At 38.9% G+C, this 27,821-nt stretch overlaps 2 protein-coding genes and 2 non-coding genes across 10 annotated transcripts in view; 1 reads left to right on the top strand and 3 right to left on the bottom strand.

Annotated features, from left to right (window-relative positions):
- SYT11 (synaptotagmin 11) overlaps positions 1 to 8,221 on the top strand; it is a 36,931-nt gene extending 28,710 nt beyond the window's left edge. Inside the window, exon 7 of the transcript XR_014054940.1 lies at positions 7,824 to 8,221. The gene's annotated coding sequence lies outside the window, so the exon portion shown is untranslated. The remainder of the gene's footprint in view (positions 1 to 7,823) is intronic.
- RIT1 (Ras like without CAAX 1) lies at positions 3 to 27,326 on the bottom strand. 7 transcript variants are annotated; one of them, XR_014054928.1, is made up of 19 exons: positions 27,252 to 27,326; positions 26,531 to 26,747; positions 23,655 to 23,783; positions 23,231 to 23,310; positions 21,737 to 21,789; positions 21,389 to 21,552; positions 19,910 to 20,121; positions 19,294 to 19,354; positions 17,309 to 17,366; positions 16,817 to 17,070; positions 14,790 to 14,963; positions 13,767 to 13,879; positions 12,650 to 12,741; positions 11,650 to 11,753; positions 8,611 to 8,755; positions 8,382 to 8,438; positions 5,899 to 5,972; positions 5,485 to 5,672; positions 3 to 2,710 (listed from the first exon to the last, which is right to left on the bottom strand). XR_014054928.1 is itself a non-coding variant. In XM_081494248.1 (19 exons), the coding sequence occupies exons 1-19, from the start codon at positions 27,287 to 27,289 to the stop codon at positions 2,480 to 2,482; spliced, it is 2,448 nt and encodes an 815-aa protein (XP_081350374.1). In that variant the 5' UTR covers positions 27,290 to 27,326; the 3' UTR covers positions 3 to 2,479. The 7 variants fall into 7 exon arrangements, 4 of the variants coding, with proteins under 4 accessions (XP_081350374.1, XP_081350378.1, XP_081350376.1 ...); XR_014054929.1 differs by having other exon boundaries at positions 5,485 to 5,676; positions 13,767 to 13,851; XM_081494248.1 differs by having other exon boundaries at positions 5,485 to 5,676.
- On the bottom strand, positions 15,990 to 16,123 carry LOC145508127 (small nucleolar RNA SNORA42/SNORA80 family). The gene has a single exon (XR_014055386.1). It is a non-coding gene; the product is annotated as a small nucleolar RNA SNORA42/SNORA80 family (small nucleolar RNA).
- LOC145508131 (small Cajal body-specific RNA 4) lies at positions 20,457 to 20,591 on the bottom strand. Its single transcript, XR_014055390.1, has one exon.
- Positions 27,327 to 27,821: the final 495 nt, after the last annotated feature.

Below are 27,821 nucleotides of genomic sequence, written 5' to 3'. Positions count from 1 at the left end.
AGTTGTTTAAAAGTTTTGTATTGTGTCATACAAACTGTCTTCAAAAACAAGTGCATAAGTGAAAAATTTTTCTTCCCTTTGCTCCCCAAACATTACAGTAGACCAATTCTTGCTAATAAATCACAAAGGTAAAACATTATGTCCCCTTTTGAATTCTAAACAGTTAATTCTAGACACCAGCTTCCAAATTTTGTAATTTACCAATCTGGTATGGACATAAACAGTTCCAGTGCTTTTCAACTTATCTATCCCTGAATTTTTCTCTCTTCAAAGTTCCAGGCAGTAATTGATTTTAATGCCCTCAAATTAGATAAAGCTATTTAGAGCTTATAAATTATTTACACTATACAATCACTAAGAATAGAACTATGACCTACACATTATACCCCTCTAACTACTTAGCACCATGAATAGAATTCTCAATACTAATTGATGGGCTAATTAATCCAATGATCAAATATATGACACTGATAGTCTTAAAAACACTCATTTGTTATTTTTCTTATATACAATAGAAATTCCCTCCTGTCTTAAAGATTTTTTTTCTGACAATATTCTCTGCTGCCTTGACTATCCTGAACTTCTTGCTTGATGCTAATAACAATCCCCTAGGTCATTAGTAATGAGAAGCTAAGGCATTAAACCTAATAGGCTCTAAGCTAGTTTAAATGTGGTGAAACACTATTTATAGAATTGCACTGTACTTATCTTCTGTCATGGTTCTCCAAAGTGCTATGATTCCTGTAAGATATTTGTCCTGCAGATTCAAATTCTGCATCTTTCACTTCTGGATGGCTTGAGTACCATAAAACATGATTTATTTGGTAGCAAAAACATCTCCAGGAGTTTCAAAAGGGATCACTACTCAGCTAAAAGAGTTACAATTATCACTTTTCTTTAAACCTAGACTATATACCACTAGTTGGAAGGAAAAACCCCATCCTTCTGTTGGTAATAAAAATGGAAAACAGTAAGTTGAGCTGTGTGCTTTTCAAAAGGTGCTACACAAAGTCATGTTCTTAAAGTGGTCACAAACACTGCCTCAGTGACATTTAATGTTCAACATATGCTACATTACTCTTAGCACTTTTGTACTTAATCTCCACACATAACAAGTTCAGGTATCAAAATAATCCTGGTTCTAAAAGAAAGAGCTCACCACCAATATTTAAAGCTGATTCTTCCCAAGAAGATAGGATAGTTCTTCCACTATGCAGTCATCAAAGTGGTATTCTCTTAGGCTAAGCTTTGTCAAGGCTCAGACAAAACCCTGAGGTGAACTTAGCAAGGTCCTTGTAAAGAAATCTTCAATGAAAAACTCAACACATGGGAGTTTTAAAGCTTCAAGACTGGCTCATTAAACAGAAACGCCAAAGGCTTTCTTAGAACATTGAGTCTAGTGATTGTCTATGTCAAGGAGGCACATACACAATTTTACTAACTCCTGATTAGTCTCTTCTGTATGGAAAATGCAGTCAGGCTGACGAAGGGCCTATAAAACATTCTGCCAGGTTTAGCTCTTCTAGAGAGCACGGAGAAGTGAGGGGAAAGCACTAGGAAGCAATTAATGTAAGGGTATTGTTGAGTGCATTTCTGGGGAAAAAAATAAACCTGTACAAGACAATGGCTATCCCAACCAAGGATTTAGATTAAACAAGAGTTTAGTAATCTAGTAATGGTTTCCAAAGTGTTTACCTTTGAAGGTAAAGAAAGATAAAACCCTGAAAGGAAGAGTAAAATAACCTTGTAAGAGAAAGAAAGCTTCATTACATTTTACTTATTTGTTTGTTCTCATTCATCCCAGTGAATTTGGGTCAAATGTGTACTTCTTTGAAAAGACATGCTCCTCTGGGGAGCACTGTTCTGATCCTACCTTTTTCTAGCCAAGTTCCTGCAAAAACATACAGCCTGATTTCCCCATTCTCATCACTGTCTGCAACAGGAGTCAGTTCCATAGCTATCAGCTGAACTTTAGCACTGATCTCTGTAGAAGTGATTTCCCGATATGATTTTTGTTGTCTCCCGGAAGCACAGCATGAATAGAAAAGACAGAAGTCCTTCCCTGAAGTCCTTCCCAGGAAACTGCAGTCGGGACTGCAAAAGAGTGCAGAATAGTGCACGGCAAAAAATTCCTCTTGTGAGCTTGGTCAAACACATACGGTATGCATATTCCCCTGGGCATAAAAAAGTTAATTAATGTCAGCAACAGAATCCAAAACATTGGTAGATCAAATTCTAATGTGGCAAATTAAAAAGTAGACAGTGCTCCACTGGGTTAATAAAATCAGAATTAGCTAAGAGACAATACTTTAAATAGCACATCATTGAAATCTCCTAGTGGGCATGTCCCCTTCATCAGTTACTTTTAAAATAACGGTCATAACAGGAGAAAGAACAAGCACCATGCTCACTAATGCAGGTTACTGGACTGCTCTGATTAAGCACTGCAGTTCACAGATAAAGATTTCACATCTTTCCTTCAAGTTACTGAATCTTTCTTCTTCCGGAATGGTGATTTTAGCCTCTTCCATACACTGTTTTTGGGCTTAGATTTTTTCTCCATGGCCAGTACTGCCTCCTTTTCTTTCCTACGAATCTCCCGGACAAGGGCATGGAACACATCATCGATGTAGTAGCGGTATGCAGCAGATGTCTCAAAAAAGGGGCAGCTGAATTCTCGGGCCAAAGCCAATCCTTCTTCCTTGGTGACCTTTAAAAATGTAAACAAGAGAAAACTTATAGTGGTAATAGCATAGTGGAATATTAGCTAAGCTATTTAAAATCCTCAAAGACAATATTGTTTCGTTTTGTTTTGTTTTTTTATAATTATTTTTATTTGGCTGCGCTGGGTCTTAGTTGCAGTATGTGGGATCTAGTTCCCTGGCCAGGGATCAAACCTGGGCCTCCTGCATTGGGAGCACAGAGACTTAAGTCACTGGGCCACCAGAGAAGTCCCCAAAGACAATATTGTTAAAGTGTTGCACTCACTATGTCAACAAATCTGGAAAATTCAGCAGTGGCCACTGGATTGGAAAAGGTGTTTTCATTCCAATCCCAAAGAAAGGAAGTGACAAAGAATGTTCAAACTACCATACAATTGTGCACATTTCACACGCTAGCAAGGTAATGGTCAAAATCCTTCAAGCTAGGCTTCAGCAGTACGTGAACCAAGAACTTCCATATATTCAAGCTAGATTTAGAAAAGGTAGAGGAACCAGAGATCAAATTGCCAACATCTGTTGGATCATTAAAAAAGCAAGTGAGTTCCAGAAAAACATCTACTTCTACTTCATTGACCACACTAAAACCTTTTTGACTCTGTGGATCACAACAAACTGTGGAAAATTCTTAGAGAGACAGGAATACCAGACCACCTTACCTATCTCCTGAGAAATCTGTATGCAGATCAAGAAGCAACAGTTAGGACCTTACATGAACAACGGACTGGTTCAAAATTGGGAAAGAAGTATGACAAGGCTGTATACTGTCATCCTATTTATTTAACTTATATGCAGAGTACATCAGCGAAATGCCAAACTGGATGAAGCACAAGCTGGAATCAAGACTGCTGGGAAAAATATCAACAACCTCAGATATGCAAATGATACCACTCTAATGGCAGAAAGTGAAGAGAACTAAAGAGCCTCCTGATGAAAGTCAAAGAGGAGAGAGAAAAAGCTGGCTTAAAACTCAATATTCAAAAAACTAAGATCATGGCATTTGGTTCTATCACTTCATGGCAAATAGATGGGGAAAAAGTGGAAACAGTGACAGATTTTATTTCTTGGGTTCCAAATTCACAGCAGTGACTTGAGTCATGAAATTAAAAGATGCTTGCTCCTCGGAAGGAAAGTTATGACAAGGCTAGACAGCATATTAAAAAGCAGAGACATCTCTTTGCCAACAAAAGTCTATGTAGTCAAAGCTATGGTTTTTCCAGTGGTCATGTATGAAGGCTGGGCGCTGAAGAATTGATGCTTTCCAACTGTGGTGCTGGAGAAGACTCTTTAGAGTCCCTTGGATAGCAAAGAAATCAACCCTGTATATTCACTGGAAAAGACCCTGATGCTGGGAAAGATTGAGGGCAGGAGGAAAAGGGGTGACAGAGGATGAGATGGTTGGATGGCATCACTGAAACTCCGTGGTTTGAGGAGTTTGAGCAAACTGGGAGACAGTGAAGGACAGGGAAGCCTGATGTGCTGCAGTTCATGGGGTAGCAGCATCAGACAAAACTTAGCGACTGAACAACAGTAGAAAATAATTACAACTGCCACCCCAAAATGAAGATAACAGGAAGAGACCTCTCCAACTCTGGAGATGTCCAAGCAGAGCAGAGTGATATGTGTATTGTTGAGAGGCTGGATTATTTCACTTCTAAGACTCCTTCCATATTCAAATTATGTGATTCTATTTCTAGTCTATTTTAAAGGTAACTTTTTGGAACAGGGAATATTTATAGATGTCAAATATACAATCTTAATTTCCTCATATATCTCAAGAAAGTAAATCACAAGGCAAAGAGAAGTTATAAGTAAGCTACAATACTGAAAACCATAAGAACCTGAAATCAACATATCAAATTATATATATAACATAATTTCTCCTACTTTTGGACATTTAGCCTTTTTCTAATTTTTTGCTGCCATAAATAGCCTAGCAACAAATATTTTATATATAAATCCCTGAATAGATTATTCTGAAGAGGAAGCAACCAAGAAACATCATGAACTTAACCACTATCCAATTACTTCTAAAAATTCATTCACTGCCTTCACTAGTGGTGATAAATATGCCCCTTTCACTACACTTTCATCTCTATACCAAAAAGCAAAATTTTAAACACTGCTGCTAATTTGAAGGGTATCACTCATTCTAAAATTCTCTACAATTTCTCTTATTCTCCCTCTACTGGGCTCATAATCCTCACCATTAGGAAGTATACCTTGAAGCCTACGCTTCTCTTTTTGCAACATAGAGAGACTTCTTTCTGAGGTTTTAGGAAATGAAAATCCCATGATACCTCCATCTGTGCTTGTGCTCACTTGTGTCTGACTCTTTTTGACCCTTTGGACTATAGCCTGCTAGGCTCCTCTGTCCATGGAATTTTCCAGGCAAGAACACTCAAGTGGGTAGCTATGTCCTCCTCCAGGAGATCTTCCCAACCCAGGGATCGAACTCACATCTCCTGTGTCTCCTGCATTGCAGGTGGGTTCTTTACTGGATGAGCCATCAAGGAAGTCCATGATGCCTCACTTAAAGTGTATCCTATTTGTCATCTGATTTGTCACCTGTGGATTTTGTCCTGTAAACTGATTCCTACAATCCAGATTTTACCCAAAATAATAGCAAAATACAGGGACGTTTTCCAGGCTAGAGAGAAGCTAATTTTAAATTTTCATTTTAAGGCATAGAAATTTGTAAACCAAGAAACACAAATGACTAATCTCACAAGATTACATATAGCATTTTCCAGTCTATCCTCACCTGTCTTAGCTGCTTTAGGTCAGACTTGTTTCCCACAAGAACCACAGGGGTATCATCAGTACGTCGAACTCGATAAATAAGCTGTTTAAACTCCCGAACTTCATGGAAACTTCGACGATCGGTGATGGAGTAACAGATGATAAACCCTTCTCCTGCCCTCATATACTGATCCCGCATGGCTGTAAACTCTGCCTAGAGGGAAATGAGGGTCATTAGTGTACTGCTACAACCTAAAACTATACACACTTTAGCTATTTAGTTCAGATCAAAGAGAGATGTTTGTTACCTGCTGTCCTGAGTCAGAGTGCATGAAAAATTAAAAGAAATGAACCAGTGATCTTCTCTGCAAAAGTCTTCCCCTCCCCTTTACTAGCATGAAAAGGCCTTTACTCATAGCATTTTGAGATTTAATACCTGTCCAGCCGTATCCAAAATGTCCAGATTGGCAGGCTCATCATCAATACGGATCCGGATTTTATAAGCATCTTCTACAGGAGGGAAGAGAGGCAGTACTATCAACTCATAAATGCAAGAATATGCAACCTTATTTTGAAATTAATCTTATGGAGAAGATTACACACAAGTTTCTTTAAGTGCCCAGATGTTCAAAGGAAGCCCCTAAATCCATTCAGATATGTAAACTGGGTCTTCAACTAATTTTTTTCTTCCACATAAGCCAGGACGTAAGTTTATTCATAGCTTAAACTTCTAAGACTTCACCTACAATTCTAACCTAAAAAAGAGCTCAGAGATTGTCTTTTTGAAAAATGTTAGGTCATAAAAGTAACTTCACCATTTATTAGTTATTAAACACCAAGCATTATATTAATTGATTTATATATATTAACTCATTCAATAGTGGCAATAATTTAGTGAGGTGGTATTAACTCCATTCTACAGATTAAAAAAAAAACCTAAATGTTACAAAGTTCATTAATGATACAGCCAGAATCAAAACCAAGGGCTGCTTGACTTGACTCAAAAGCTTTGTTTATAGTTCCTCATTTTTTTTTTATTTAAAAAAATTTTTTTTCATCCTCATTTTTAATACAGGAAAAAGAAAAATCAGAGTCTCCTAGAGAATCCATATAGTAAAAATCTCTCCTTTATGAGAGCCATTTCTTTATGTATATTATTATGGTAATCTTGGAAAATACAGAAAAGTAAAAAAGAAAAGAAAAGCCTCCCTATTTCCACTATTCAAACATTTGCTCCTTATACCCTGATGTATTTCCTTCAAACAGTTTTTCTTGAATCCCTGCTTCTGACTCTTCCTCAAAGATGAAGGGCCTACTAAACCAACGATTTTCAAACTACAGGTCATGCATCCATCAGATTTGTGAGCTGTGGATGAATTTAATGGGTTAGGAGCAGTATTAAAATAAACAGAAATCTAAAATGAAAGAGGAAATACAAAAGTGCAACACACATAGTGAGGTAAATAGAGTTTCATGGTATTTTAATTACATATACATATGTGCAAATGTATACTTATATGTGTACGTTACAATATAAAGATTTTCTTCTTAGATTTAGCAGCCAAAGTTTGCAACAAACTTGCACTAAATTAGAAACTAACTGAGAGCAGACACCCATATCTTTTTGCTCATTACTGTAACCCCAGGGCCTAACACAGTGCTTGGCACGTAACTCAAGAGGTAAAAGTATCTGTTGTTGAATCAGATAATATTGTTAGAAGAGCAGCTGAGTAGGGGGGTAGGGGAACTTTTTCAGGGGACAAGTTTTAGTTTTTTTTTTGGGGGGGGGCCCACCATGCTGCTTGCAGGATCTTAGTTCCCTGACCAGAGTTGGAACTTGTGCCCCCTCGAATGGTAACACAGTCGTAACCACTGGACTGCACTGTCAGCAAAGTCCCAGGAAAAGATATTTCTAAGTTCTAAGTAAATTATCCTAAGCCCTAAATTAATTTTATTCCTAGAATTCCCACCACCGTGTGAATTCATGAACAATGTTCTAAATTTAATATAGTACATGAAAAAATAAGAACTGTTTCTATTTTCCCCAAGCCACAAAAGCATCTACTATATAAAATGACCACATCCAAAGATGGGTTAGCACAGAACACTCATTGGCTTGACCCAATGGAAATTCTCCCGAGACCCAGGATCGAGACAGTGTCACCTCCTGAAAACACAACTAATACAGCTGGCTTTCTGTGCCTCCCCATTCCCATCACAAGTTTTCTATAATCCTGGGATATAACTCCTAAAAATCAAACCTGTCTCCTTATGGTTCAGGAATAACAGTAACGTGCTTAGTGTTTACAGAGGATAGAACTTAAAAAAAAAAAAATTACTTTTTACTCTCTGTTTTACTAGTAACTGAGCATTAAGGACTGCGAAAGACATGAAGAAAAGACCTTGCTATGTAATGAACTTGAGGTATAAGGAAGTAAACGAAGGGCTTCTCGTGGAACAAGTAAGTCCAGGCTCTGGATGTCGGGGTTGTAAAGAGTTCAGCAGGCTGGCTGTACTTGTTTTTCTGCTTCCTTTTGTGGAAGTTCAAACCAGCTGACTCATAGTTACAGAGTCAGTCTCAAATCAGACCCTTAGAAAAATGATAGCAAAAGGCTTCTGTTAAGTGGCCCTTAAATTTTTCCTTTAACCTGGCAATATGGTATACCAACCATAAAAATATAACAAAGTGTCCCATTAACGTTCAATAAAAGATTAAGATGGCTGATGTACATAAAGACTTAAGCTAGGAAAAAAGAAAACATTCATTTGCTTATCAATCACTATGATACACTTATTAAATAAGTCTGTTTAGGCACCAAAAAAGGATCAAAATGTAAATGGTTTAAAACTGTTTTAAAAACTGACACAAATAAACTTTATGGGGTTTATCTGTAAAACATAAGTGACACTCTGACTTACCAATGGTAGGATCGTGATCTTCTGGAAATCGGTGGCTGATGAACTGCATGGTCATGGCTTTAAAACAAGAAATGAAAGGTAAAATCCACACAAAGATGACCCATGGAAAGAATTGTTAAGTATCAATACTTCATGCTAGCCAGTCTCCCAGTTGATTTGGGTGGCAGCCGTTTGTTGTAAGCATTTTTCATTCTTACTTCTTGTAAGATGGAAGAAAAACGTCACCTACCACTTTTCCCTACACCACCAGCACCCAGCATCACTAATTTATATTCCCGAGACAGCCCTGCAGGGCTGCTACAGCTACCAACTGGGCGAGTCCCAGAATCCATTGTCCTCTTGGAGAATCCCGGGCTGCCCCGAGGAAAAGGCACCTAGAATAAAAGAAGAAAATATTTAATCCAGGATGGAGGCACCCGTGACGACAGTCCTAGTCAGTGCCCTGCCTTCCCATACGCTGGCCTATGACTCTTGCTCCCTTTCTGGGGGCCGTAAAAGAAATCCTTCACCATCACCTTCCCTCCCGGACAGTTCAGTCTTATGACTTATCACAGGTTTTCCGAATTATTACATTTTCCAGAAAGACTACAGGCAAAGAAATCTTGAATTTTTCAAACTGGGGCACAGCAGGAAGGAGCCCAGGGAGAAAGTTGAGGTTTGAGGACCAAAGGAACACCTCCCCTTAGGCTGCAAGGGTCCTCTCACGCCAGCGGTACCCGGAGGTTCCGCCCCCTCCCCATTCCTCTCTACGGCCCCCCTCCCCCAGCTGCATCTCCGGCCCGCCTTCAGGCCCTCCACCCTTCCGTTTCAGGAGCCAGCCTTCTCCTGCTGCTCTTACCGGTCGGAATTTGAAGGCCTCGGCCGGTCTGATCACCTACTTCGTCCTCCTCACTCGCGCCGAGGATCCGACACTGACCTGTGACCCCTCCCGCAGCCGGGAAAGATGGCGCCACCAGCGCCCGCGTCCGGACCGGAGGGGCGGGGCGGCCCCGTGACGCCCGCAGCTAGCCACACCCCCTCCGGGGAGGGCCATCTCCCCTCCAGGTCCTCAAACCCAGTTCTGCGACTCACTAAGGGCCTTTGGGAAACAGTACCACACTTGGACCATGCCCACAAAGGCATTAAAACAATTAACAACTTACCCAGTACTGTTTATGATATAAAAAAATTTGGCCAAATATAATGGGTAAACAAAGGAAACAGGCACCCACCAAATCCTCCCCAAAACAGGACCAAGATCAAGTTTAAGGCTTAACAGCAGAAAAAGAAACATTTGCCCAAACGGACAAGGACAAGAGCAATGACTTGAGACAATCAGGTCTCAAAGACAACTAGTTAGACTAGTCAGATTTCTGCACATATTTTAAGCAAATGTTAAGTGAAATATTTAGAAATTCGGTTTTTTTTTAATTTTTAACGAATATACTGCCTTCCCACAGGAAATGATAATTCGAGTTTTCAGGTGGCCTTAAATACAGCACAGATGAAGGAGTTATCAACTATATTCACCTGTAGGTTAACACAAACAAGTAACTATACTGGGAAATTTTTCTGTTGCAACTTCTGCACCCTTCCTCCTTTTTGAAGCAGATTTTTCCAAGAATAATTTGTATTTCCTTTAAAAATGCTTCCTTCACTCAGTACCTTTAACCATGTTCAATAAAAGGGACAATATGAAAGTGGAAAATATCCATCATAAAAATCCTCTATTTTCATTTGAATTTTTAAGGGTTTACTTTGTAGAAGTTGTAAAACTTTTGGAACTACATGCAAACTTTTGGGTCTATGTATGTATTTTTCTGATGGAGCTATATCATCATTATGTTGGGACTTCCCTGGTGGCTCAGATGATAAAGAATCTTGCCTGCAATGAGGGAGACACAGGTTCGATCCTTGGGTCAAGAAGATCCCCTGGAGAAGGGAATGGCTACCCACTCCAGTATTCTTGCCTGGAGAATTCCATGGATAGGAACCTGGCAGGCTACAGCCCACAGGGTTGCAAAGAGTCAGATACCACTGAGCGACTAAAACACACGAGTAAAAAACGTTATGAATTTTCACATATGGATGGGTTGTGGAATAAAGAAAAAGAAACCACAAGCATAATATTTATACATTTATTTATAATGAAATTATGATCTAAATATTTACAACATATAGGAAACCAGAGGATACGTTTATACAAAGCCAGTCTGCAAAGTATTCAAATGTGCAAAAACGACAGTTATCTCAAACTACTCCTGGTTCAGCAGACTAGCTCCTTCACTTTCACACATCAATATTTGATACAAAAAAGTTCTTTTGGCAAAACCTGTAATGCCAAGAAAAAGGACAAGTTGCAATTTCAGCCACTAAGTCCACCATTCTATTCCAAGCAGTCAAATCTCTCTATTTTTAGCTGCAACCAGTTCTCAGAGAGACAGACCACTGGATGTCATTTCTGTGATGAGTTCAGCTTTTGATCATGTAATTTTCTCAGACCCACTTGAAGACAAGGAGCTTAGACAGGCAGTAAAAACAGCAATGGCTATCAGAGACAAGAGTGCCTGAAAGGTACCAGCTTTGGATCATCCCAATGGAAAAAACCTTTAATATACCAGGATTCAGCTATATCCAACAGTTCTGCATTAGTAAAACTGCATTTTCCAAAACAAAGAATCCAAAAAATGAAATAGGGATGAGGAGGTTTTTAGATTTCAGTACTGAAAGGAAAGGATGGTCTTAAAATCATTTCCCCACTAATAAATAGTAAGGCTTTGTTTGGAACCAGTTATTATCAAAATTGACCAAACAGTAGTAAAATACAAATAAAACCTGCTTTATGTCAGAATAGGGGCTATTCATTTGGAAAAGGCTGGACCAGCTCAAGGGTATATTGGAATGACCCTGTTGAAGAAGCACATTTCACCAACTGTTAAAAAGCTTGACACAAGTTTGTGATTCTAAGTCAATTTTAACAGATGCTATGCCACTGCAGAAATAAGGATGTTTTAAAAAAGAATGGAAACCCTTTAAGAAAGGGAACACTCATCACTGTCTTTTTTTTTTTCCCCATCACTGACTTCTGCAAAAGTCCAAGATGGTTCCCCGTACAGGCCCCAGAGTCTTATTAAATCAAATGCATGCATTATTGCTAGAGTCACCAAGGCTCAAATCTCTGCTCCACTGTTGCCTACGGAGCCATCCAGAATGGCATCTGTTGTTTAGCTCGTGGTTGTGATGAAGGATACTGATATCCCAAACTCCAGCCCTGTGGAAAACTACTTGCATTTTTATGACCTCCGTGTTCCTCCTCTTCATCAGATGAATCTGCAGCGTAAGCCACCAAGCCAAACCCCTTCTCTGTAGTTTTCATTTTCTTGACTGGATAATCTAGAAGAGAGAAAAATAACCCCAACCCCATTCCCCACCAAGAAAGAAAAAAAAAGATAATACCATAAATTCGTTAATTAAAAAAAAAGATGTTAATTGTGGTTAGTTGGACACCATTTTGAGGTCACAGGGTCAACGGTCACCCAAAAACGTTGAAGATCACACGAAAAACAGCATCAGCATCAGCAAATGTGAATCCACCAGAACCATGTAAGAAAACAGAGAAAGAAAAAAGAAACACACACACACAAAAAAAAAAAAAAAGAAAAAAAAAAAGGAAAGTTAGCAAGTAAGTCTCTGGAGTCTAATATTTCACCTTTAAAAAGTTAAAAGAAAAGAAGAAAAGAAAAAAAATGTATTTTCTTCTGTTCATTTTTATGACTATAGGCAAAGAACAAAAAAATAATCCCATTTATGGACCTCTCCAGATTTAGAGTTCTGAGATACTAAGAAGCAACATTTTAAAAAACAGACACTGGTTGACCATTCCCAACCAATAAATAAGAGATATAAGGTGAGAGGTAGCTCAGCTCCCAACACAAAAATCTTTTAAGTCTGCATCAGGTTACCTCCAGGTATTCAAACAACAAAGGCAACAAAATTTTGAAATGACCTACCAATCATTACTTTTTCCTAAATGTCACTGATGCTATGTATAAAATGTAAGTCGACTGACTCTTTTCTAGACACACGTCGGTTGAAAATAAAAGGCTGTGTAACTATATGATGTCCTTATAAACAAACAAACAAAAAAAAGTATTCTCATTAGCCAACAGATTATAGAGTTTGGATTAAACACCTGAATGAGTCAACCTGAATGAACATCAGGTTAGAAAACTAATAGCTTAAGACCAGTCTTAGCCATTTCCTTGCTCCCCCAGCTACACCTTACTCACCATGACTCCCTGTTAAAGTCCCAGACCCATTCCTTTCGTCAGACTCTGTTTTTATTCCAGTCACTGGAAAGGCTGGTGGAGGCATCAACTGCCTGTTAAAAGTTAAAAATAATTTTTCAGACACATTCAACCTTTCCAGTATATAAGAAGTTGAATAACAGTACAATCTTCAAATAAAAGTTCATTTTAACCATTAATTTCAACCCTTTCTACCTGACACCCTATTCTTAAGCTGTTATCAAGTTGTAAGATTAGGAAATTTCCTGGCAATCCAGTGGCTAAGACCCAACACTTTCACTGCCAGTGCCCTGGGTTCAACTCCTGGTCAGGGAACTAAGATCTCACAAGCCATGCAGTGTGGCCAAAAACAAAAATTGTAAGATTATAAGGATATAATAGAATGAGTAAATAAACATAAATTAAAGTTGTGATAGGGAACTATATTTAACATTATGTAGTAACCTCAAAGAGAAAAGAATCTGAAAAAAAAAAAGATGTGTATGTACAGTAAGTGAATCACTTTGTTGTACACTTAAAACTAATGCAACACTGTAAATAAATTATACTTCAAAATAAAAGAGAAAAAAAAAGAGGTCTTTCCAATGCAAATTTTCTTTGTCATGACCTGAAAGTAACTGTCCCAACTATTCTGTTTGAATGCCTTTGTATACTTTCAACTACTGTAAAACAAGGTATATCCATTAATGGGATTTGTCAATCACAGTACATATTTCTAGGCAGTTTATAAAATGATGCATCAAGAATTAAAGTATGAAAAAAAAAGAATTAAAGTATGATATTCTTACTTAAATGGTTTGTTTAATACTTCTTTTACTGTCTATCCTTAGGAAAATGGCTAAGTAAAGGAAAATACCTGAGTAATCAAGTAGTGAACTATTCAAGGCTGAGTGTAAGTGATTCTAAGACTGTGTAAGGGATATCATCGTATTTTCCATTACCGCATCCATTACAACAAATAGGAGATTATTTGATCCAAATGATTTCATTTCAGTTTAACATGGGTGCTCGTAGCAACGATCATTATTCACATTAATGTTGCAAAAAAAAAAAAAAGACACCTGAACATATCCATATAATTATGTTCCAACTAACTTACCTGTCCCTCTCTCGCTCTTTGCCTGAGGAACTTGCCGGCTTCGATCCTGCACCTTCAATCTCATTCTGACTGGAGAAGCCTGTACCTAAATTAGTCATATGAATGGGTCCATGCTATGAGCAGAAAAATACAGTGGCATTAGCAAATCTACAACTGCTGTATTGACTTTAGCTCCTTAATGTAACTGTCAAGTGCCTCATCTTTCTGATAAACTGCAGTAAGCTGTACTACATAGCTCTCTGGGATTTGGCGTTAACTACACTCAGAGCACAAACTATTATTTTTCTCTGTAGGACTTGGCCAGAGATTTTGTGCTTCATTATGCTACGTCTTTAATGTTTTCAATTATCTATGATTTAACTGGTTTGTATAAATCTAGTTATAAACTACAAAAATGCTCCATAGAATGTTTGGTTCAAAGAATGCTTCAGAGGATTCTGGCAAAGTACTTCTCTGGATAAAACAAGACTGTACCAAAACTATGTATTCTAATAACCTAAAAAGACTCATCAGTGAATGAGTTTATAATCACATCCATGCACCAAATCACTGCATTTCTGGCTATCATTTTTTCAGGGGTGTAAGAATTAGAGAATGACATCACCCTCTTGTTTAGCAGGGAGAAAAAGAACAGTGCCAAGGTTTTAAATACAAACCATATATTGGTAGAGTAACAGTTCTTCCCTACTCATTTCACTACAAGCTGTAAGAGGCTTTCAAGAGTCTGCTGCATAAAGAGAAAGTGCAGAATTCTACAGAACTTCCAGATGCTAGTCATAGGAGACTTCTCTTTAGGTGGAGAGCTTTGTATTCTCTTATCACACTGACCCAAAGACAAAACCCACCCAAAGGGAATCACTCTTGGCTTAACTTAATCCCTAAGGATAAATATCTTATTTAAATGGATTCCAGAATGCAGAAATTCTAGTACTGGGAGGACAGTTGACACGGATGTGAACTTATCTTTCTTTAAAGGGAGAATACAGTAAGATGAGAAAAGTAAGATAGGATATTTTATTTAACCTGGTATCCAAGAAGTCCAGATTCTCGTTCATCTGGTAGCTCCTCTGTGAATCGCCTCTTCTGTGCCTGGGGTTGACTTGGGAGTGGGGGCTGGGGCTGGGGTGGGGGCTGGGGGCCAGCAGGCAAAGCAGTTTTGACAGGAGCAGCAGGAATAAAAGGCCCACTCATCGGACTCTGGGACCAAAACAAACCAAGGAGGAAAAAGTGTGAGAATGCCCAACTGACAAATAACTAAAGGATATTTACAATATACTTTAGTGTGCAATATGATGCATATAAATCTTTTATCTTCTGGTCCTAAGTTTCCTTCAAGTATAATTTGGTAACAGAATCACCTAGTCTTCCTACCTTCATGGCAGGGAACATGAAATTGAAAAAGTCTACAAGGTTTTGAACTCTAAGGAAAAACCTGCTGCACGTTTTTGCCATTAGGAGCAAACATGATCATGAACAAACAACAGACACTCCAGTCACTTACTTAGTTCAGAAGTTCTCAAGCAAGAACATTCTCTTATTTAAAGCCCTTTAATCAATGTAATTAGCTCTTTCTGGATCATAAATGCTGCTAAGGCTTGTGTGGCAAACGCAACTTCATCTATCACTTCCATGGGTAAACTATGTCAAGAACAAGTATAATAGTTTTAAGAGGTTGTTCCAAAAAGGAAAAGATAGATATATTAGAGAAAACAAGCACTTCTAAAAGGAAAACTTTCATTAATACCAGCTAATATTTATTGACTGCTTACTTAATCCTTGAAACGCTGGGATATAATGATTATGCCATTTTATATACAAGGAAAACTAAAGCCTGGATAGATTAAGTTCTATGCCGAGAACACACAGCTCAAAAATGGGGAAGCATCATAGACCCTGCCGGTCTATCTCTAAACCCATACTCTTAACCATTCTGCTATATTGCTTCCCAATTACAAGAGAATGTGGCTCAAAGCTGCAGAACTATAGCTCTGCCTAAACATAACACTTTCACTTTTTACTTTCATGCATTGGAGAAGGCAATGGCAACCCACTCCAGTCCTCTTGCCTGGAGAATCCCAGGGACGGGGGAGCCTGGTGGGCTGCCGTCTATGGGGTCGCATAGAGTCGGACACGACTGAAGCGACTTAGCAGCAGCAGCAAACATAAGGTAAAATAATTACGACTAGGGGACCACAAACAGAATTGAGTTCATTTTTGGTTTCACACTGTACAACCGCCTTCAGTGCTCACAGCCCACAGGTAAAGAGACTGGGCAATGGTTCGAGGCTGTTTTCTCTGGCATGGGTACACTATGAGAGGCCCACAGAGGAGGACCTGCCATAAATCCATTACCATGCTTTTATTAGTCTTTCCTCTGCCTCTAAGAAGGGTACATAATCCAAATGAGCTGGCTACTTACTCTTTTCCTAAAATTCTAGTTTCTTTCCTAGCTTGAGAAATATATACCAGCATTTATAATCCTTGTATTTAGGAAGCCCACATACCTCTTGGCCTAGAACACCTGTATATATTTCTTCTAAGATTAGCAAATCAGTTCCAATCATTTAGATCAGTGTGGTATGCCAGCCCTAATCAACGAGCACTTTAACACTGCAAAGCCCAGGACAGGTAAACTATGATTCTGGCCTGGTATCTGTTTTCGTAAATCAAGTTTTATTAGAACATGGTCATGCTTATCCATTTCCTAGTGTAGCGATGGCTTTTCCGCTACAGCAAGAGCGCAGTAGTTATGGCAGAGACTGTATGGCCCATGAAGCCTAAAATATTTATCTTCCAGCCCTTCATGAAAAGCTTGACAACTTGTGCTCTAAAGTAGTATTTGGTGGCAAAAGTTATAAAACTGTAAACTTTAGGATAAATATACACATGTACACACTATTCCAAAGTGTTCAGGTAGTTTGATGGTGGGAACACAGGAAGAAACACCTCGAATTCCAATTGCTTCTGAATAATATCACCACCTTGCCACCCCCTCCCGCCCCAATTTTTCCTAATTCAACGGTCTCATGTTTCATATCCTGGCATCCTACCTGTCCAGTGCTAGCTGGAGGCTGCACTTGTGTTATCGGGTATTGTGTTGGCACAGGTGGAACTCCAGTGGGTAATGCTGGCAAGACTCCAGGTGCCAAAGAAACAGCTGGTGGCACTATACTTGGTACTCCGTAAGGAGGTTGAACTGGCTGCTGAGGAGGGGGAACAACAGGGTAACCAGACTGATAGCCATTGGATGGATAATATGGTGGCTGAGGAGGGACACTACTTATAGCAGAGGGTTGTGTATAGCCTGAGGGGGAAGAAAAAAAGTGTTTAATCAGCTGCAGCAGAATGAGACATTTTAGCTGAATATTAAACTTAATCTCTAGGGAAGAAAACTACTGAGGCACAAATGGCTTTCCAAATTACCCTAAGTTAAAGGGAATATTATTAGTGCCCTGGCACAGTTACTTTAACTTCGAGTATCTTACTTTGCTCATTAATATCACTATCAAAATATTTTTAAAATATTTTCAAGACATACACACCTGGTAAAGGTACAGCAGTATTAATCTGATTCACAAATCTAGAGTATTCAGCATGAACCTGAAAAGTGAAGGGGAAACAAATCAATATGGAACAGTCTCAATTCACATAGTATATATAAGGATATATAATTCTAGGATCAAAGCAAATTAGAAGCCAAAACATTTCCATCAATGTTTCAATCAAATTTATTAGAATTCTTTAATCTAAATTTTGGGGCCTCCCAGGTAGCTCAGTGGTCAAGAATCTGTCTGCCAATGCAGAAGACATGGGTTAGATTCCCTGGGTCAGAAAGATCCCTTGCAGGAGGAAATGGCAACCTACTCCAGCATTCTTGTTGGGAGAATCCCCCGGACAGAGGAGTCTGGTGGGCTGCAGTCCATGGGATTGCCAAGGGTCAGACACAACTAAGCACAAATACACTCTTCATTTTAATAAGGCATACCAATAAATTACTAACTCAGGTTTTGGGAACAAGAGACATGGACATTAGGAGCATCCTAAGTGAAGTTGCTCAGTCATGTATGACTTTGCAACCCCATGGACTAGGGGAATTCTCCAGGCCAGGATACTGGAGTGGGTAGCCTTTCCCTTCTCCAGGGGATCTTCCCCAACCCAGGGATCGAACCAGGGTCTCCCACATTGCAGGCAGATTCTTTACCAGCTGAGCCACAAGGGAAGCAATTTGCAGGGAGCATCCTAACCACCCCACCCCCCAACTGACCCAATTCTAGGGTAGAAAATCATTCACAGAGCCACAGAAATTAACCAGTTAAGATATTTCTAAGTCTTCTATTTAACTGTAGAGAAACCATTCATTCTTTTATTCACTGGGTAATTTGCTCTCATGGTTTAATGAAGGTTTATTGCCTCTTCCATCCAGTTCTTCATTATAAGGATCTTACTAAGTAGCAACTTTGTTGTACCAACAAAGAAAAAGATGAGGAACTGGTCAAGGAAGTTATATGATACAAGAGTTGGTAAATCAGATTACCTTACAAACGCAAATAACAGCTTGGGAAAGAAAGTAACAGCTTCATCCTAAGATGCCTGATACCAAATTCCTTAAATTACCAAATAACACAAGATTGAATATATTCAACCCCTCCAACCTGATTTCCTTTAGGTGCTATAAAATAACCTATGGTTTAACTTCTGGTTATTTGATTATAGAATAAACAGAATAGATAGTCAAAGAAGCCCAAAGGATACCCCAAAGGGTAACTGGTTTTCAACTATAACTCAACCCATACTTCAGCTAAAGCTAATATTAAATTTGGAATTCAGATCATAAACAACTTGACCAGAATTAATAGTGGTATTTAAATAACTGACAACACTGAGACTGTATGATACTATATAGTGGAAAATGTCATACTGAAATAGCTCCTGAAGAAGAAATGCAAGTAAACAGTGACCCTGGCTAGGGGAATCTGACTTCCTTACAGAGATTATCAGTTGCTAGAATAATGCAGTAGTTTGAAGTGTCGTTCCCACCCCCTACCAAATTTATGTCTAATAAGAACACTGGAATATGACCTCGTTTGGAAACAAGGTCTTTACAGATGGAGATTATTAAGTTGCAATCATGCCGGATTCGAGTGGACCCTAAAATCAATCTCCTCCTTCTTACCAGAGGAGATAAGAGACACACAGGAAAGGCCAGGTGAAGATGGAGGCAGTTAAGCTGACACAAGGCAAAGAATGCCAAGGACTGCAGGTAATTATTAACAAGCTAGTTGAGAGGAATGGAATGCATTCTCCCTTGGAATCTTCAGAAGGAACCAAGCTTGTCCACGCCTTGATTTTGGACTTCTGGCTACCTGAACTATGAGAGAATAAAGGTCTGTCGTTTTAAGTCATCTGGTTTGTAGGAATTTGATATGGGAGGCCTAGGAAACTCATACAGGTAGAAAAATAGCTAAGACACAGTCCAAGATGGCAGTAGATCTTCTAAATGAGTTTCAGACACGTAAATATAACTTACTGTTTGTAAGAGATTCTCACAGAGCTTTTTGGCAGCAGCTAGGCCTTCTGGTTTGGGATGACTGTAAAGACATAATAACCAATAAATTTGAAGGAAAGAAAAAGAAAAGATACAGAATTCTCCTTCCACATTGTATGCTGTTTTATAAATGCAGTATAGTCACTGTAGCGCAAATCTGTTTCTGAATATCACAAAATAGAAACACAAAAATAGTCCTTAAGCCCTTGAAGATATAACTAATATCATTACCACAAATGTTACGGTCTCCTTCTCTGAGTAACGGTATTTCTTGATATAAACAAAACCTATTTAAACATCACTAAAATTATTTTAAAATGTATTAATATTGTCATAGGTTTAAATGAAAGTTATTTTAGGTTTACTGCAGCTCATTTTATGATCACAGACTCTTATAAAACGCAAAGATGTAAATACTAAAAAATCCAATCATACCTCTACTTGTTTTCATTAATTATAAAGTGATTACTGCTATTATTTACAAGTTCCTAATGTTACTACTTATTAAGCTCATATTCTCTTGCTCCTCTTGAGTCATTTCTGCCTATACTGATCAGCTGACAAGTATCCAAATGTCCTTGGCCCTACCCATCCATACCTGATGTAAATGTACATAGGTTCAAAAGCTTCTCGGCCAGATGCTGGCTCAATGCAGCCTGAGCCTTTCCCTCGTAGGAAGACTTTAGCACCCGTTTCAATCTGAATGTGCTGCAAATAGGTGCAGCCTGGACCTTCCACTTTCTCCTTGACATTAAAAGTGGGCACAGCATGTTCGAGACCCACGAATAATTTATCTTGAACATAATGCATCTGCACAAGAACAGAATACCTCTAATTAAACAGAATACATAAATAAATCCTAAAAATGAAAATTAGGCAAAATACTTTAATCCTCCAGATACTTTCAATCACTTCCAGAATAAAGACTCCCCTGTAATTCCTACCATGAACCTAAAAGATAAACCCTATCAAGTTGCTTAATTTAACACAAACTACATACTCCATGTACATACCTAAAACATTAACATCTTACTCTGTTCAGTGAAATCTATTTAAGAAGTGAAAACCCAAGATTCAATACTGAGTAAGTATATTCACTTACTGTATAAGAAATAGCAAAGACAGTCTCCTGTAAAACTGGAGTAGAATGTCGGGTAGTACAGTCAACCCTGTGATATTCTATAACACACGGAGGGCTGCTCTCTCCAACCCTTTTTTTCTAGGAGGATTGTATCAGCAGAGTCTTGCTTCATCAGACTCAGCCTTCTTAGTCCTCCAGTTAAGTTTACTAATTTAAACCAAACCACTAACTTCAAAATGCACAATATGTGTACTCTTTGATCTATCAGTCCATTTTCTACGTCAACCACAAACTGGCACTTGCCATGCGTGCTTGCCATCTCCCTCTACAAGGATTAAATCATGTGCTGCTGCCACTGCTGAGCTTCAATACCCTCTGAAAGGAGCTCAGGGTGGAAAATAGAAATGAGGCACTCCTGCACTCCCAGAAAACTGCCAGGACAGGTCTTCAGATAGCTAGCTATTCTCAAGAGCTAATTCTATGAGTTTAATTTTTACATCTCCTTGTACCTAGAAAAGCACTAAAATCCTTCATGGTGATGACTATTTCTCATGACTAGCAGAAGCTTTGAGACCAGAAGAACTTTCTAAAAAATAAACATGCTTAATTACATGTACTCCCACTTTACCAAAATCACATATATACTGTCCTTCCCCTCTATCTCTCTGGAACAGTCTCTGAGAATTATTTGAGGCGCTATCTCCTGGGCTACAGTTTTCATACTGGCCCAAATAAAACTTAACTCTCAACTCGCATGTTATGCTTTTTTTTTTTTTTAAGTTGACATCTAGAATGTATCAGTATAAAGAAATGTGTGTTCAGACGTTCACTACCTCTCGGTAACCTAAATGGTCAATTAATAGGATTATCAATAGAGGTAACTTTTAGGTTGGAACTTCAGGGTTTTATTTTTTTATTCATACTCCCTATAGTATTTGGCATATATCATTTTTACCGAAATGATAACACTGTTAATGATCTCTCCATAAAACATACCCCTGACTGGAAGGGAGGCTTCTGGCTGACAGCTGGAGACAGCTGTGCAATGGGTGCTGGCTGGTGATAAACAGTGACTGTCGCACCATTAAAAGTTGGACTTGTCCCTGTTGCGGCTTTGACTACCCCATTGGTAATAATTTCTTTGATTCGGTTTACAGCTCCTAGGGAAAAACACAGACAGTTACTTCTGTTTTTAATCCATTTTATAGATTACCCAAATATATTCATGAGTAGTTCATACAGAGGAGTTAGAACAGCCATAAGGAGCAAACAGTTTGCCAACTTATTATGTATAATACTTTGCTCTTCACAAAAAGCAGTATGTGAGTCAAAACAATTACTTACTGTCCACTAATTCCCGTGTCTGGCCCTGAACATGAAGATACAATGGACGATCCCTATAAAGAGAAATATTAAAATGATGATAGCAAGCTGGTCACAACCAAAGGGGTCAAATGGGTCACCAAACCTAATTTGTATCACTCAAATGTTTCCAAGTAAGTAAAAGAGATCATATACATGAAAATGGCTGTTGCTAGTAAAATTTCTAAGAACACGGTTTTATAGCTGCCGAATACACTTGGCTGGCTGCTTAAAGTAAATGGGCCCACACAGGGATCAAATATGCGCTTATGGGCTCATGAACATTAATCTCTAGTCTTCTGGATAACCCAGTATTTGAGAACAGAATTTCTTTCTGTTGGCTGTCTAGTAAGTTATGGACAAATGGGCTCTTGGCTATCCAAACTAATGTGACAAGAGTGGTAGCATACATATATACAGGCATATTTCTTTAAAGGTCCACATCCAACTGAGAAGACTCTTTAGACTCTAAACATAACATGGGGCTTCCATGGTGGTTCAGTGGTTAAGAATATGCCTGCCAATACAGAGGACATGGGTTTGATCCCTGGTCTGGCAAGATTCCACACACTGCAGAGCAACTAAGCCAGGGGGCAGCAACTACTGAAGCCCACACGCCTAGAGCCCATGTTCTGCAACATAAGAAGCCACCACAATGAGAAGCCCATGCACCACAACAAAGAGTAGTTTCTGCTTGCTGCAACTAGATTAAAGTCCAATGAAGACTCAATACAGCCAAAAATAAATCTTAAAAAAAAAAAAAACTCACTTAAATTGTGATTATAATAATAAAGTGATCAACAACCATACTGCTAATAAAAAGCTGTAGGCAAAATATAACTGTGTTTAAAGAAAAAAATGTTTAACACAGCAACCAGCACACATGCAAGGTTAAAATACAGTCTTGGCTTGGGGTAGAGAGCAAATTTTGCCTCCTAATTATATTTAGTTTAAGCCAATATGAAAAATGTTGCACTGCCTGCATACTTGTCCTCAAAAACTGGATAATGGAAGTAATGAAACTAAACTGAGATGAAACCTTTATATGGACAACCTACAACCTATAACCATCACAGTGGTAATAAGGAATCTGATAAAAGGATTTTTCTAAAAGGGAGATTATGACAAAGTAGGAACCCACTTGTTGGGGGAAACATTTCCATAGAAAAAAATTTAGATATACATTAAATAATAACAACTACTGTCCTCTTTCACAGTTTAGTCTAATTTATTTCCTCCAGTAAAAGCATTAATTGTGAAGTAAAAAACCAAACAGCAAAAGGAAAGAAACAGCTGCCAATACTTTTTACATGTTTTGAGATGTCTCAAATTCTGCTATAAAATGAATGCGCGCACATGCGCGTGTGTATAGCTACTAACCAAACATGTACACACATTCCCTACAAATGACAAATATGAAGCTAATGTGAGTCCTATGTCCAACTCTTCCCCAAAGTATAGGATATGCATACATACCCTGGTCCTACTTTGGCCTTCTCCTCAGTTGTCATGAACCTCCCTCGAGTTGACACTGCAGCCCCACTAAGTCGGCTGATCTAAAATGCAAACTATGCATTAGATGATTTGGCAATTCGTTGAGGTCAATGACAGTCAGTAGCATAGATTTTCCCCATTCATTCACTCCATCAATATGCAGGAGTTCTCTCCTATTATCTGAAATTTCAATTTCACTGTTTCTTACTCAAACTAACTCAAGGAATTCACCCTTATCTGTTTCTTTACCTTCATGAGTAAGTTCTTCCACAGTTAAAACTAATCTGGACTTCGCAGACCCAAAACCACTAATAAAAATCTGACTCCTGTTTGTGTTTAAAGGCCTTGTTTTTCTGACACTACATCCACCCACCACCTTCCCCACAGAGGCCCAACATCTACATACCTCATCTTGAGTCTGTCCTCGGGTCAGCAAGTTCCTACACGTGAGAGGCACATCGTTGATCTCCACTTCAGCCACCACCAGGTCATCCTTGCTTTTATTGCTAGTTAGGCCTTTGCCAGGGGCCTGAAGCTGTAACAGGAGAAATTACATTCAGAAGTTCACATGATGAAATAATCTCTTTGCTGTTCAATTTAAAACTACACCTTCCCAAGTGCCACCAACTCCTTACTGATCCCCTCTACCTAGCAAACACACCTGGAAATATTCCTTGGTCATTCGTCATAAACAAAATAAAAAGCAAACAAAACCTCCATAAAATGACACCAAGTACAGTCAATTTACTGGAAGGCCATCATTAGATATCTTTGTAACCTTGGCCCTGTGTGCATTTTTATGACCATATGATTACAGAAACGCTATGGACTAAAAGCGGCAATTTCCAAAAGGGAAATTAAAGGCCAAGTTATGATGCTTCACTGCTCAATTAGATAGCTATAGGTGTAGTAAAATATAGGGTAGGGTAGGGTCCATGCACAACCTGAGCCCCAACTACCCATACATCTCATCTGTGTAATAGAAAGCTGCCTGTGTGCCAACACTAGGGTCGCAATGTGACCTACACAACACAAAAAAGTTCTATTCCTACAGAAACCTCAGAAATCCTTAAATTGTATCCAGTCCACATCCCATTACTCTCTATTAAGGAAGAACAGAGAATGAATGAAAAGACAAGTAAGATTCTAAAACCTGACTGTTTTCTCTCAATTTAAACTATTGGCAAATCCACAACACTGTAAAATCAACTATACTTTAATAAAAAATAAGACACAGAAAAATGCTGTACAACAGAAATTAGCATAACTTTGTAAATCAATTATAATTTTAAAAAATAAAATAGAAAAAATTAAAAAATAAACTACAGGGACTTCCCTGGTGGTCTAGTGGTTAGGATGCCAAGCTTTCACTGCTGAGGGCCTAGGTTTAATCCCAGGTTGGGGAATTAAGATCCCACAAGCTATGTGACATGGCCCCCTAAAATATTTATACAGGCAACTCCAGATAGCTGAATTTGAGTGTTATCTTAAAAACTTTAACCTCAAGAGAGCCTTCCCCAATCCTTAATTGCCGTGGACAGCACAAGGAAGGTAAAATACCAATTATTTACTTGCACATTAGGTATTTTTAAAATGTGGAAGCAAACTAAACACAACAATATCTCTTTTCCTTTATTGACTTTCAGAATGCATTTACACACTTTATCTCACTGAATCCTTATACCTTTAAAGGTACGTATCAGTGTTGTCCAACAGAACTTTCTGTTTTCCACCTGCCAATCCAATATGGGTGCCACCATCCACACGTCGACTGAGCACTTGAAATGTGGCTAACGTGACCAAGGAACTAAATCTTAAAATTTACAACCAGTAACTGGGGATTCTAGGTTTCATACGTAGGCATTCTGATTCTAAATCCAGTATTCGTGCACCATGCTGCCTTCTGCTGGGTTCAATTACCATTTTAGAGATTACTTTTTTATAGGAAAAAAGTAATTTTTTCCCCTAAATTTCTAAATTTTTCTAAAAGAAATTTTAGAGTCTAAATGAGTACATCAATATTAACAATTTTAACATTCAGGCATCCTTCTCTATCAATGAGCTTTTAGTATTTCCTTCTAGATTCTTGAAAGAAACAATTGACTCACATGATCCTTTCAAACCAAAAAAATAGAATGAATAACAAACTTTCAATTCGCTAAAGGTTTTCGCCAAATCCACAGAACTCAAGCATTAAAACATCCACACAGCTTCTGGCCTACTGATAAATGATGTTATCTACTGACAAACTGGAAGGCTGAGGAATTGTATTTTCTTTCTTCTCCCGGCCCACCCAGCTTTATTAAAGTACAATTGACAAACTGTAAACATTTAACGTGTACAATTTTACATTTTGATATAGATATATACCACAAACACAATAATTAACATATCCATCACCTCACATGCATTGCGTTTTCAAGCAGAACTCTTCACAGGTACCAAGGAAGGCAATTTTAATTAAACCAAAATAACTGTTTTTCACTACAACGGAATGGGCTGTCTTGGAACAAACTGAATTCTCCAACTCCAGAGGCTTTCAAACAAAAGCTAAACACCCAGAGTCTGAGGTGACACTGAAGTCAGACATCTATGTCTACCATTTACAGATCTAAGACAAGTTAACTTTCCATTCATGAACCTAATTTTCCGTGTCTATAAACTGATGACAATAATCCACTGGCAAAGCATGCATTCTAACAATATAAACAGAACTGTACTCCTTATTCTATAGGAAAATTCCTGCATTCTGCAGCAAGATAAAGGCTTTGAAGTTCAGACCCATTTCATTTGTAAGCTTCTAATTATAACAAGGATTTTATAAAATGACCAAATAATTTCCTAATTTGTATGAAAACAGGAAAACAACTCACATACCAATTAATCATTTTAGTTCATGTTTAACTGCACTTCAGTTAGGCAGTCATTAGATATCTGAATCTATAGCTTTTTAACTCCACACGACAATTTAAACCACACGATTTATCTGAATTTCTCTTCTGACTTCAGAGAAAACGGACATGTTATCAAAAAACATATTACACCACTGCTTTAGATAATTATACACACAGAACTTAAGCTGAACTAAGTGAACTAAGTCCAATCAAACTGCCTCCTAAAAACAAATCACAAGATATCATCAAATACATTTCAAATATAAGTATCTTTAATTACTGTACCCCTGTTTTCTCTTTCATTCATGCAAATTATTGGGAGATTACAAGATTACAAAATAACCCCCATTAATATTGCAATTAGCAGAGTCCCCTCAACTTCAAATACCTTCTCAGCAGCATTCTGAGTTGGTTTCAGCTTTCCTTTGGCCATGAGCATGGCATTGATCTTGGCAGCCACAGCAGCAGCAGCATCCAAGGCTCCAGAGGGTGCAGCAGTGGAGCCCCCCGGGCTTCCCCCACTGCTGGTAACCTCCCCCCCTGGGGTCGCCGGTGGCAAAAACAGAAGGGGGGCTGGAGCTGGTTGGTCCCATTTGCTGCGGCGCCTACGTAAGTAAAAGAAAAAATATAAGGCCCCTTCAAACCTTTCAGTTACATTTTTCTCCCCTTACGACGCCTTAACACTCTTATTTTCACGCTATCATGTTCCCTTTACAATTTCGACTCGCCTATCAGAAATGGAATTACCGTCTCCCCTTAGAAAACTACTGCAACATTTCCCCAAATACTTCTTCCAACCTCGTTCCAGAATCTACTTCCTTTCTCCTCCGTCATCTCTATTAAGATTCCACTCTGTCCCATACGTCCTCGTTTCCGCCTCCCCCTTAGTTCGGCCTTCCCGAAGTCCCTGCTTTTCTCCTCTTTCTGATCCCCGCCGGCCTTTTCCAGGGACTTCAGGCCTGCTCACCACCCTTCTCCCCAAAAGTCCGGCCCTCCAGTATGTCCACTTCCCACCTCAGAGCCCTTCCACCCATACGCTGATTCCCATGATCCCTCTGCCTCTCCTGCTCCCCATGCTCCCTGAGATGCCCTCTCCTGCGAAGCTTTACCCGCCGGCTCCAGGATGTGTCGCGCTCCCCGCGGACATGGCGACCGGGTCTGATCAACCACCCGCCAACTACTCCACTACCACCTTCCCGTCACTTCCGCCCCCAACGCCCTTACGCAGAGCGTCTTCCGGTCGTGAGGCAAAGCGGTTCCGGTGTAAACGTCTATTCCTATTGGACTCTCTTTGATTTCAAGACATCTGGAGTTGAGGGAGCCTCTAGGGTGTGACCTTCCTGCTTGCGCCTTGCCCTTGAAAAAGATGGCTGCTAAACCTCATTTTAGGGAAGAATTGGGGCAAGGAGACTCCATCTTTGCTGTGGGCGAGTTGGTAGCCTAGAAGACAATACGCATGAGTCAGGGAATTAAACAGGCTTGATCCCAAATTCAGTTACATTCCTGTGGAGTTCCAGCCTGTGGCTTGGAAGAGTGCTTTCCCACGACTTTTACGAACTTCACGTTTCAGTTACACGTTTAGGAAAAAGAAAACGATTCCTCCTCTCAAAAGTCATTCGAAGAATTTTTTTTTTCATTTCTGTGCGCCTAGCCCTATTTTAAGAGCGAGGCATATAAAG

Source organism: Giraffa tippelskirchi, chromosome 5 (assembly GCF_054371585.1).
Source record: "Giraffa tippelskirchi isolate mGirTip1 chromosome 5, T2T-mGirTip1v1.2.pri, whole genome shotgun sequence".
In the NCBI taxonomy this organism is placed as follows: Eukaryota; Metazoa; Chordata; class Mammalia; order Artiodactyla; family Giraffidae; genus Giraffa; species Giraffa tippelskirchi.
This window is presented reverse-complemented; position numbering and strand designations above follow the sequence as displayed.

Bases quoted from the DNA above. Each gene is read 5' to 3' on its own strand.
- RIT1 (XM_081494248.1), bottom strand. From the start codon at position 27,289: ATGTCCGCGGGGAGCGCGACACATCCTGGAGCCGGCGG. The intron at 14,964-16,816 runs GTAGGATGCCAG...TTTTGGTCCCAG, and splicing joins CTCCAGCTAGCACTGGACAG to AGTCCGATGAGTGGGCCTTT. The intron at 13,880-14,789 runs GTTAAATAAAAT...TTCTGCTCATAG, and splicing joins CTGGACTTCTTGGATACCAG to CATGGACCCATTCATATGAC.